This window comes from Osmerus eperlanus, chromosome 4 (assembly GCF_963692335.1).
Source record: "Osmerus eperlanus chromosome 4, fOsmEpe2.1, whole genome shotgun sequence".
Lineage (NCBI taxonomy): Eukaryota > Metazoa > Chordata > Actinopteri > Osmeriformes > Osmeridae > Osmerus > Osmerus eperlanus.
Window position 1 is genome coordinate 9481504 of NC_085021.1, and position 12712 is coordinate 9494215.

The 12712-nt window shown below is 38.2% G+C and overlaps 1 protein-coding gene across 1 annotated transcript; it reads left to right on the forward strand.

Moving 5' to 3' along the window:
- Positions 1-7753: 7753 nt before the first annotated feature.
- hoxc13a (homeobox C13a) lies at positions 7754-12493 on the forward strand. Its single transcript, XM_062458107.1, has 2 exons — positions 7754-8417; positions 12007-12493. The coding sequence occupies exons 1-2, from the start codon at positions 7754-7756 to the stop codon at positions 12264-12266; spliced, it is 924 nt and encodes a 307-aa protein (XP_062314091.1). The 3' UTR covers positions 12267-12493.
- The last annotated feature ends 219 nt before the right edge of the window (positions 12494-12712 follow it).

The window sequence follows — 12712 nt, forward strand, 5'->3', positions numbered from 1 at the left end:
GTAGCTTATATATTTAAATGTTTTAAGTTATAGGTTTCTTGATGTGCAAGTGCAAGTGTGCTGGTATTGTGTTAGATTTAAGTCCTATTTCTGTAACCGAAACTGTAAGTTCATTCAATTAAATAGGTTTACGTCATGATTAAGTTTTACATGCACAACGAAAGAGTGCTTGAAACCAAAAACAACCGTCCAAAAAGAAACCATTTCTCGTTCAGGCCCGAAATAATTTGAGTTTTCTAAATAGCTAAAGACTAAATGTCTAACCTTGAGTTTTTTAAAACGTTTTACCAAGACGTTTTGTCCTGCAAATGGTAACTACTTTAGTAGTTTTACTGGAAATCGTTTAATTCAATTAAATTAAACTCGTTTTTTGGACGTTCTAGTCATGTGTCCATATGTAGGCTACACATTGGTCTATTCGTAGCTATTCTTTTAAAAAGGGAATTTGCTATCCTGTTGTTAAGTATGATACCAAATCGGGTAGGACTATAAAAAAAAAAAAAAAAATTATACGTAACAGCCAGTCAGAAAGCAGTAAGGGGATTGTTTGTTTGTAATGAATGGTAGCCTACAGTATAACATCAGCTACAGATGGGCCTGTTAGCAGTGAGGAAGGTTGTGTTGCTCCTTCTTAATGAGCAGCATGTATACTTATGTCTGGTCCCATTACATGATGTGGACTATTTTTAGAAATGAGCCCACAAGATTAAACTAACACTTAGTACGATTAATTGTAGGTTAGACTGAACAAGCAGTGTTTATACTGATGATGATCAATTCTTAGCGAACTATCCCAGCTCCACAACTTGAGACAATAGTCTGTCAAATAGTTTGTTATTAGTTTGCCAAAATGGAAAGCTGGCAAAGTTTCTAAGATACAGAACAAACAGAAGACTACCGATAATAATCATACACAAACAGTTAGCCTGTAGCGATATAACGTTGTGCATGGTTTTATTAGATTATGTAAAAGTATTCCGTGTTTGAAACCATAATGGTTCTTTTAGACAAATAGTTGAATCGGATTCAGAGCGTTGGAGATCATTGAATATTGTTCGGCTAATATTCATAGAGTTCACATCTGCCTTTTTAGTTCAACATTTCAAAAGCCTATACAACATTTTGGTTTTGTCAGTTTAGGCTAAATCTATGGACTTAACCATGGGTAAATTTAGCCATTACTATATTTAGCCTAAAATTGAAGCTGTCATTTGTTGGGATGCACAAAGAAGCCACAGTTGGGCAATTAATGTGTCTGTCTTTTGTTGTGCTGTCTGGACAGAGCAGTCAGTGACCGCCTCTTTTAACTTGAACTTGGACTTCCACGAGACTTCTAGTTATTCTATCCGGGATCCGTTTTTTTCTGCTGAGAAGCAGTTTCAACACATGAGGAAACAGGCGTGTATGACTCCATTCAAGTCAGGGATAACACGGCGATTTTTCTTTTGCATTAGATCATATTTTGCATTTTCTTCACAGAAACGGCACGCATAAGCTAAATGAGGGAAAGTGAGCACAATTATCGAAGGCCTTATTTATTACCAATGCTGAAGTTTAAGAGCTGTAGCCTTAACAGTAGCCTAACAACTCTGTGTCCACAAAATATGAAACTGAAATAACGCTACTAAGCATATGTGTAGCATGGGTCTAAACTGTTCAAACCCCAATTTATGTTGGATGTCTAAGGCATGTGTTAATAGAACATTATTAGAGAATGCCGACAATGCGTAAAAAAACTTTGTTCGCATTCCCGGTAAGCCGATAAACACAGTGTCCTAAAAAAACGTTTTCTGTTCGCTAATCTTTAAAATCTCATAATCATGTTATATATTCCAAACATGGGCCTAAAACAGAAGAGAAGGTTCCACTGTTATGTCCAATAGCGTATGTTCATACAGGCAACCAAAAAGGGATAAATAAAAAAAATCCGCAGTGCGACATCACCCGTTTGTACCCTGATAGGCATACAATATATAAAGCTGTACGTCAATCCACCTCCTTGTCACTGCTATTGCTGGTCTCCTTCCCCCTCCAAGGCTTGTCTGTGCGTGCTTAGGCATAGGTGTGGCCCGCTACCCACTTGGTTTAAACAGTTTGTGGTGAGCCCACAAGGACTTCAACCATCCCTGTTAGAGTAATTTATAGTTGCTGCCTGCTCCTTAATAGTTATCATTTTTTGATCTAGCGGGCTTTTTCCATACACTTTCACGTTTCACGTGAGATATATCTGGCATACAGTGTGACTTGCTGTGTCTTAAGCAACTGGAGGGCAATATGCAGAGTACATGCCGACACAAATGCTTTAGGGTTGCCAAACTTTTGCTGCGGATTTGAAGAAATCTTATAGTTTTACCAAGCCAGTTTGATAATCGCAAAATGAATTCAACGGCGACATCTAGCCTACTATGTGACTATGTGACAACATTGAATGTTCAGTCTTTTTGGCAAAATATAGCCATGGCCGCCTACACTCGTTGGAGAAACTGAAGACGATATGTCAATGTTCACTGAAACTTTGAAAAAAAGTGCAGGTGCATAGGCCTAAGCGAAAAATGTGCGTTGGCATTTTGGCTTCTCGATGTTATCTTGCATCTAACTTGCTCCTCCATAAGAACATATATCGGCCCATATCTCATGTAAAAACGAGAAACAACTGATTTAATGGCAATTGTTTTGGTTTTGTTACTAGTGTCCACTCAGTTACTGTGGGAGACGATAGCTCACAAAACGAAGACAAGTCAATGGTGGGGGGAAATGACGTTAAACCCTCGTCTTAGAAAAGTAGGCTATAATATGTTTGCGAAAAAAACGATTTGATGCTGGGTGTGTAGCCTACAAATGGCATACTAACCGGTATGTGGGCATGTGTGTTCAGGTGAATGAATAAATAATACAGAGACCAAATGAAAGATATTTCAAAACCTAATTTTGTTTAGCAACTGTTTGGTCTGTCTGTACAAGAATGTAACGTTTAGACGTGTTGTTGTTATACGTGCTGCAAATAAAGAAATTCAATAGGCTATGCAAATATATTCAATGAATCTGCATGGATTTCTAGTCATTTCCGTTAGTAAAATGACGAAAATGGGTTGTTTGTTTTGCTACAGGTATAGACTTTATGAACGTTGACATCATGGCTGACTGTTCCATCGTATGCAACGTTTGGTCGTCAATCTGTCTGTCTGTATTTGGCATGCGTGCTACGAGTTTATCCATTTGTTGTTACACAAAGTTTACATTCAGAGATCTATTTGCATTCTTCCTTATATATTTTCACCTAAGTTCCCCACAGACATTTTCCTTGTTGACATATTCACACACTCACATACAAACACACACAATCTGCATCGCACAGCACATCTAGAATCATGCAGTGTGCTTTTACGCGCAGACAAATCATGTACCCAAATAGTACCCATATATCATGGATCTTATTTCCTGGTTGGTGAGGTGATAAATTGAAAAGAGAATTATTTCAAGATGGTCTGATATTCTTTTCCATCCCATGTTATCGATCAATAGCCTACGTGTTCGATTTATGCGTGGTTAGGCTTTGGTTCGCGGTCATTGAGGCATGCATGCTAAGATCTTGGGGTTTGAGTTAACATAATTTGTATTCCCTGTCCATATTCAAGCACCTATTCTTCATCCATTATAGACTATTAATCTGATTACAAATTATAATTTGGTGCATTTCAAGTGGTTCTTGGTTAATGTTATGATTTTCAAGAGTAGTTTGAAGCTGACTTGGCAGCCAGCATGTCGTAAATAAAACCGCAGCCTAGATTCGACATGGCGCTCTACCTGCGATCTCAATCAATCCATCCCCAGGTGCCTACATAGGCTACAGCCTACTTCAAAGACCGTAACTGTATCCGGGATTACATCATTCTCAACTGGTATGATTTCACTTTCAGAACTATGCTCGAAAGAGCTAGATTAAAAAGATAATTTGAAAAATCTCGGGTGTCGAAAGTTAATAGAACATGCATTAAATACTTATAAAGGTCTTGCATTGTCCCCTATCTTGTTGGTGCCCTCTACCCTCTACCCACTCCCCCCCCCCCCCCACCCCCCTTCCACCACCACCAGATGCCACAACAACACACTGACCGTAATGGACAGAGCTGCCCAAAGTAGGTTTGGACAGAACTCCGGCAACATTTTCAACCTTCTGTCCAATTGTTTTTCACTTGCTGAAGAGTTGGTACAATCGCCAGGGTTGCTTAATACGCAACACCTCAAAATGAATTTGCATTAAAATGTAGCAGCTCTGCTTACATTTTTCAATATGTCATCAAATGTCATCGCTAAATAAACAGATAATTCTCTTCAGATCAACTTAGTTGATGAATAGGCCTAATGAATTCACTTATTTGACTATAAGGAGTTTAGTTTGTTGTCCCACAAATGTATTCGAACATAAATATGTTTGGATGTGATGGTTTTAAAGATGCAGTGTTCGACTTATTTAAAATCGATCAATCGGGTCACTAGATATCTCATACCTTGACAGCATGCGGTGGTGCCAGAATTCTTATCTGCTTTAGTAGCAATTGGAAATGACTTAATGCATTAGAAACAGGATTGTATTCTACATTTCCAAGTATAGGCCTATATAGACCTTTAGACTTTCAGCAGTTTCCGGACGCATGTTTAAGTAAGTTTATAGAATCTTCAGTATTTTGGGGTCCTGGATTAAATTAATTCTGCGTAATTAAATAACACTTGGTGTTATATTAGCCTACATCATCTTAAACGATATATAGTGTGTGAGTGAGGGAATAAGCCTGTGCGGTGTCGTATACATGACTTTACCCCTGAACTATACAATATATTCACACCTAGGTTTTTTTGGTAGGCCCATTCCTTTGCTTTATTGTATTTGCTAGAATCATAGATTCCTACTCTTCCAGCACTAACAACTGCCGAAACATTCAATTGTATCCCTTTGTATTTGAGTCTTAGACTTAAATAATCAGTGACTATATCAGTATATCACAAGCACGATGGCTAATTTAATGTTATTTTAATCCATGTTCTAGCGCTAAATAGCTGTGACGTGTTTCATACATTGTATTGTAAAACAAAATCTAGCACTGTGCTGTGATGCAGTAATCTATTCATTAGAACGCAATGCGTTCTCCTTACCAAACATTGCCTTCTGTAGAGTAATCAGCTAACTTATATTTTTTAAATGTGCTACAATATCCATATAAATGACCGAGTCATTCAATAGCATGCAGGAGAATCAGTGGGGTTGGCTGCGATAGCCTTAGCATTGGTCTCATCATAGCACATTTTTAAAATACAGGAAATGACTTGAAGTTCTTTTTGAGTGTTTGCTGTATTACAATCGGCACTAGTTATTTAGAATCAGGGTCCCTAAATTGAGGCGAGTTTGCATGCGTACTCCACAGTGCGAGTGTGAAGTTCATTCTTGTCTGTCTAGACTCTGATTACGACCTTGTTTGTCTGCGTTTTTTACCTTGACCTTGGACTTCCGTGCAGCTGCCATTTGGATGAATCGTCCATACTTGTAATCTCCGTGTGAGACAACAGAGCACTGTTCAGTCTCTTCGACGAATCGCAGCAAGCTATATGGCTTTCCCTTTGCTGCAGATATTCAAAGTGAGTATACAAATATGCAAAGGTGACAAAACTGTTTCGCATTCAACTTTGCAGTCGACATAATGCAAATGAACCAGGCGTTCTCACTTAGGAAGTGCTTGTATGCTAGTTTATGTGTCAAATTATTGTCAAGATAAACAGGAACACAATTCATATCCATTATGCTGATGTCCTCTTGTTAATTTGCAAAACGTACAAGAATAACCCACATTGTGTAACAAAACAAAAAGAAACAAAATAATAATAATATTGGGACGCTAGTCTTAACTTCTAAATTCGGATCAGAAAATCATGTCACTCTCAATGACATCCACCAGCAATTCTTAATTTCAAGATTTTCACTACGAAAGTTAAATAGCGACCTTATAGCTGGTGTACAAATAGCACTACAGACAAAATAAGAATGAGATGTTTCTGTTACTACGTTTTGAAATCATATTCAGTTGGGAAATGTAGGCTATTATTTCACATGTCAATCAATTTATGCGTGCTGAGGAAAATAGTGAAACGGGACATTTAATCTCAATTGCCTTGTTGTTTACTGTGAGATTCACTTTTCCTACATGTTCCACCACGAACGATGGTTTGCAGTCTCTGCATCTCTTGTGGTAAAATGGTGAAATAAAATGTATACAAAAAATAAATCAACTCCGAATCAATATCCACATACATCTGTTTAATTCTGCTTTCATTATATGCTACATCACGCCACGTTTTTGTGTTTGTATTTGAAATGCTTGTGACATTGAGCCAAGTCTGTATATTTAAACAAATTAACTGATTGTGAGACTAATTTAAATAACCTAAATGCATGCTATATGCTTATTAAATGTGTATTTAGGCCTATTGGAATACTTACATTTACATGTTGTCATTTTTACCACCACTTCTGAGTGGTTATGAGACTATACAAAAACACAGTGAAGTTTTGTCGGCCATAACTTTATCACGCACTTAGTGTTTTTCATGAATATTTTAATATAGGCCAAGTTTACTTTCAATACGGAATGTTAACAGCTTCCAATGTCTCCAGAAAAGTATTCTTAGACATAATTGGCAAATCGCGTATGCGGTGTGAAACGGGGTCTAATTGGACATCATGTCAGTTTGTGCAGTCCTTATATTTCAAGCGATAATACATTGATTTAAATAGTTTATACATGTTTAAGGCATGTGAACCAGACTTTACAATTAATATCCCAACAAAGGAAAACTCAACTTCCGATTGATGATTGAAAACATCATAAGAATGGCGAATCCCGGAGCAAGTAGGATAGGCTGTATATAAATTATAATTATTTATCTTAATTGTACTCTAAATACAGCCCTTCACAAGCCCTGATTCCCTTTCAAGACATAGATTAAATACATTCTAAATATAATTAGGCGCATGTTTAAAATAGTATTTTATATTAAGATAGCATAGCCTATGTTTCCTTCACTTGACTAAAGTCAAAATAATATGTCCTTTAGTTGATGGAGCTAACGTGCCTTATGCTAAAATAAATTGCAATAAAAAGGCTTTAAATAGAATAAATAATTATATTTGATGTAAATTCTATCTTCCAATGATACACGCGCAAAGGTTTATTGTAAAATTGTTGTCAAGTTTTGCATTATATTAGAATACGATAGGTTGTATAAGTAGCCAAACAGAATTGCCAACACTAGATCTGTATATACGTGTGTCTGTCTCTGTTTCTTAAAACATATTTATTATTAAAATCAACATGCAATCAAGTGTTCAGAGTAGATCTTTTTTTTCTTCCAATAGGTTGGAATTCTGAGTCGGCCAAAAGCTGCAGATTGTTTTCGTTTTTCTATTACAAAGGTAACCAACCTTCCCTTTAAGGATATTTGTCTGGTGGGTTCAACCAATGATAAGACTTTGTATTCATTTGGAAAAAGCGGCGACATGGTCAGCGAGTGGTGCTTTAAAGGGCTATTCCTCCCCCCACTCACTAGTCCAATCTCGTAGGACTTGTTAGCATATCACGTGCCATAGCCTTAATGAACTGGACACACGGGCTGTGGGTGCGCATGCGCCTGCGTAAAATGTAGTTGGAAATGAGGTGTCGGTCTTGGAGTAGTCGACTTTTAAAAAGCATCGGCAGCCCCTGATATGACGACTTCGCTGGTTCTGCATCCACGCTGGGCGGACACCTTGATGTACGTTTATGAAAAAAGCCCGAATGAAAATAACCAGAATAAAAACCAAACAATGGAGGGACTGAGCGGGAATTGCCCTGCTACTCATTGCAGGGACCTGATGTCGCACCCCGCCTTGGGGCGACACTCGGGCACCATAGCGACCCACCAAGGCTCCGTATACTCGGATATTTCTTCCCCAGACACCGGTCGCCAGTGTCCTGCTACGCAAACTTCATCCAGTGCTTCTCTGGGCTACGGTTATCCATTTGGAAACCCTTATTACGGTTGTAGATTATCTCATTCGCACAACGTGAACTTGCAGCAAAAACCCTGCTCATACCATCCTGCAGAGAAATATGCAGAGCCAAGTACAGCTTTGCCAACGGAAGAGCTATCAAGCCGGGCGAAAGAGTTCGCATTCTATCCCAGTTTTGCCAGTTCTTATCAAGCTGTTCCAGGATATCTAGATGTATCGGTTGTACCCAGTATTAGTGCCCATCCCGAACCTCGGCACGACGCTTTGATTCCCATGGAAGGCTACCAGCATTGGGCTCTGTCTAATGGCTGGGATGGGCAGGTGTACTGTTCCAAGGAACAAACACAGTCCTCTCATCTATGGAAATCTCCATTTCCAGGTATGAACATTTACTTAATATATTTTTTTTGTTTGTTACTTTAAACTACATTTCGACACATTTGGACGGTCTATTTTGAAACAATTACCACTACAGTCATACTGTTACCTGCTTTGTAGTTACATTATATTTAATTGCAATGTCGTATCTAAATTTGCAAAATATGATTAAGATGATAATTAAATATGAAGTTCTCAATATTTTGAGAACTATCTTTGCATCGAATTAAGGCACTTGGTCTTCACATGGCAAACGTGTTAATCTTGATCGTCTGGGCGTTTGAACTTACCGTAGGAGATGTAAATGTATTTATTTGTAAATCTATTTGTCTCAATAACAATCCAACGGAGCATTTGCAAAATATGATTAAGAGCTGATCACAAAATAAATAGCCAACCCATTGTGACCCATTATTGGTGACAGAGTGTGCCTGTTAATGCTACTGTGTGTATTCAAAGTATTCCTAAACTCAACATTTTATTTCAGCATGGTCATTTCTATGTCATATGATGAGCCAGTCACGCAGGTTAGTAAGAGACAGAATGGCGTACCTTTGCCCCTTCCATGATAACGCAGCCAGTAAGCTACTGTTTGGATTGTGCCAATAAATCCCCGAATCTTTGTCAGCAGCGCTCTGCAATGTGTCGAGGACGCTTTGCATATGACAGGATCAATTTTACATTCGCTTGTGACATTTCCGTAATAAAATCTGTGCTCCATGTGCATCTCATTACTACAGTCCAACTCATAGCTATTTAAAAACTGTTTTTCTCTTTTGTAATAACTACATTCATATCTGATATACGATAAAGGACACTGAGGCCATAACCGGTCAGTATGCTGTTTACACAGTGTTTACTAGAATGCTTCATTTACTACTAGGTTTTATCACCTTTATGAAATCTGTACGTAAGTGAATTTCGGATACGGAGGTGCTGAACCGTTACCCTTACTTCCCACACGCCATTTTGCTCCCTTTTCCTCAAAAACACACAGAGGAAGCCACGAAAGCACGGGAGCGAGCGCACGCGTACGCGCGCCCACGCACACACATGCACTAACACAAACACTTACACAAACACACAGCCCCCTCCTTCTTCAAGCCCCGTATGTATTTGCATGAGCTTTTGCAGGATTTTAAGTTAAGTTATATTTTTACACATTCGTCCATAACCCATTGAATACTTATTAAACATTAATAAAAATAAATACCAGATTATCACTGTCATGAAGGTTAGGGTTAGAAACTTTGAACTTAATGCCTCTCTTCTTTAAATGTAAACATTTTTGTCTTTAATCTTGATATGCTCAATGTTGGCTCAGTATCTCAACACTACTTAAAAATGTCTCATATGTCTCATATCCCATGAAAAACACGTAGGATTTGTGATTATGTTGGGATATGTCTCACGACCCAATGCAGCGTCACTGGGTATAGCTCCGTGGTAGAACACTTGCCTGCAGATTTAGAGGTTGTAGGTTCCAGTTTTTGATGAAAGAGACTGCTAAATAAGCACTTTATAATTTTACCTTTCAAGGTTATGTCTACCTGGCTTGCCGTCTTATGTGCATCTACGACATAATTGGGAGGCTTGTGAAAAGCCCCCCCAAACAATATTGTTAACATTAAAACTAAATAATTTGAGGTGAATCCAGACGTGTCTATTTTTGCGCTAACCAAATTTGGAAATGGTACAGCTAAGATTTCGGCTGATTAAGAAATATATTATGGGCTTTCTCCACGGTAACTCTAACATCTGCATTCAATTGTTTGCGTTTTGTCATCATTTGGTCTTTAATAACGGTGTTGTAGGCTACTTTACAGACTTTTATTTTACGTTACCTTATGTTGCAGAGTGCTTGTCTAAAACTTCCCCAGTTACATAGCTTATCCAAACATAGTAGTTGGTTTTCCTGTGCACGCCAGGCGTACAGTACCTATAGGTTATAGCTTGCCCTGGGCCAGGTTTCCCGATAAAATTGGTCATATGATGATGCACGTAGGCTACATGCAGTTGGATCTGACTTTCTAACTACGGAGGTAAGTCTGGATCCTAAACCAGCACGTAAATCCATCGTTAGAAAGTGCATGCAGGGGGTGGGTGGGGGGTGGGGGTGGGGGGGTCTGCTTTATGGAATCTTATTCAACCATCCAAAAAGCCCAATACTGTATTTGCATATGCATCTTCTAAGATAAGATATCCTCGTCGCATTATTATTATAGAAGCGCCGTTGCCTACTTTGCCACTCAAACTCCGAATTACTATCCACAATTAGGCCTACGTGACACCACTTCTTTTACTACAATTTAACAATTGTATACCCAAAAGTTTGAGGGAAAGACACAGCTGATTGGTCAGTGACGAGAATAAAGCTTGGTGGGTAAAACTTGTTCTAATCTGTGGCCAAAATAGTCCATGCAAATCAAAAGCTAGCCATGATCCATTTAGGCTCTTAACTTTCTTTGGATAAACCAGTCATTTTATTGTATTTTTTTTAAAATTTAACTTCACTTTGATTTCATGTCGCAAATAAACAGGCATACTAAAACCTGACATTATTTAGATTATTCTCTGACTTTTGTTTTACATGTAATCCTTCCACAATTGGTCTGAAGAGCATTGATTTAGTTTAATGTTTCGAAACATTCAAGTGATTGGGAGTCATTTCTCGCCTGCTAAATAAGGGGGTAGGGTGCAAAAGCAGCAACAAGCATGTCACGATGGACTAACAATTGGTCTGAAGTCGTCGTTACTTGACGATGGATTTAACGTGCAACGTAAGTAACGATGCTTTCGGGAAAGGCATATTTAAGCTAACGTGGCACGAACGATGGTCGGACGACGATCGTCGGGAAACCGGAAATGTTGCATAAATGAATACGCTAGATGTTTGCCGTAAGATTCATTGTAAGCACGAATATCATGAACAGTAGGCCAGTCCTATGTAGAACCATGTAACAACAGAATAGACATGTAGCCTAGGCCTAAGCGTTCCTCATAATCCCCTTTAGGAACGTAAAGTTCTATAATTTTAGTCTATCAAATAACCACTTATGGCCTAAACGATTTTTTTTCTAGACCAGAGAATTCTATTTGGATCTCACGAATGATTATTTTTGTAACAGGGTAGACAGGTGTTTTAGACTGTCTTTCATTCACAGGCCAAATGTAACTTTTTTGAAAGCGGCTCTTCTGTCCAATGTATCACCAATTGACGAGAATTAGTAGCAGGTGCTTTAAAGGTGGACTAAGGCTTACCTTAACAATTACAGATATATAATTCATTGATTAAGAAGAAAAATGCTACTTTAGAATAATAAAAAAGATACAATATTAGATTGACCGAATCTACAACATTGCGTGTTTGCTTCATCAATCTAGCCACGTACTGATGGTTGTTAACACGTATAGGCCTATGAATGCGTCACAGCCTATTTGAAATGAAAATAATTGACAAAAACAGAAATTTCTAATAAACGGTAGTACATAATAAATGTGTACGTGCTATATAGTCAGCATTAGTAAGAAATTATTTAAGGAACGGCTTTGTCCTTCCGTGCGTAAAAACTGTCCTTCTTCTTTCGCAGATGTAGTCCCCTTGCAGCCTGAGGTCAGCAGTTATCGTCGTGGACGCAAGAAGCGGGTTCCTTACACGAAGCTTCAGCTGAAGGAACTAGAGAAAGAGTATGCAGCCAGCAAGTTCATCACCAAAGACAAGAGAAGACGCATCTCCGCCACAACCAACCTTTCTGAGCGCCAGGTTACTATTTGGTTCCAGAACCGACGAGTGAAGGAGAAGAAATTTGTCAGTAAATCCAAGACTAATAATCACATGCACACTACTTGATTGATATCTGGCAATCCCTGCAATTGATATCATCAAAATCTCTAAATGAATGATTTACCTCTAACCGAAAAATTATGTTTGAAGAACACTTCGGCAATGTTTTTTCTATTTAAGTTCATCGGTCCACACACCAACGCCAACATCGCTCCTTTTTTCAACTTAGAGAAATGCTCTAAAAACTGTGAAAATATTAAGGATTCAGTTAAACTTTGTTTTATATGAATGTACATATATAAATATATAATATTTAAATGATATCTGTATTTCAAAATGACACAAGGATTTCGTGTTTTTTCTCTCTCTCAAGCCAACCTCGATGGGATTAGGCCTAATCACATTTCCAAGATTTACTGTTGAACAGGCTGAACTACATAAATAAATAAATATATTTTCATGCCATTCAGATGGAGAGAAAGTATTGCATTATGGACAAGTGGTCCTGGTGT

Bases quoted from the DNA above. Each gene is read 5' to 3' on its own strand.
- hoxc13a (XM_062458107.1), top strand. From the start codon at position 7,754: ATGACGACTTCGCTGGTTCTGCATCCACGCTGGGCGGACACCTTGATG. The intron at 8,418-12,006 runs GTATGAACATTT...CTTCTTTCGCAG, and splicing joins ATGGAAATCTCCATTTCCAG to ATGTAGTCCCCTTGCAGCCT.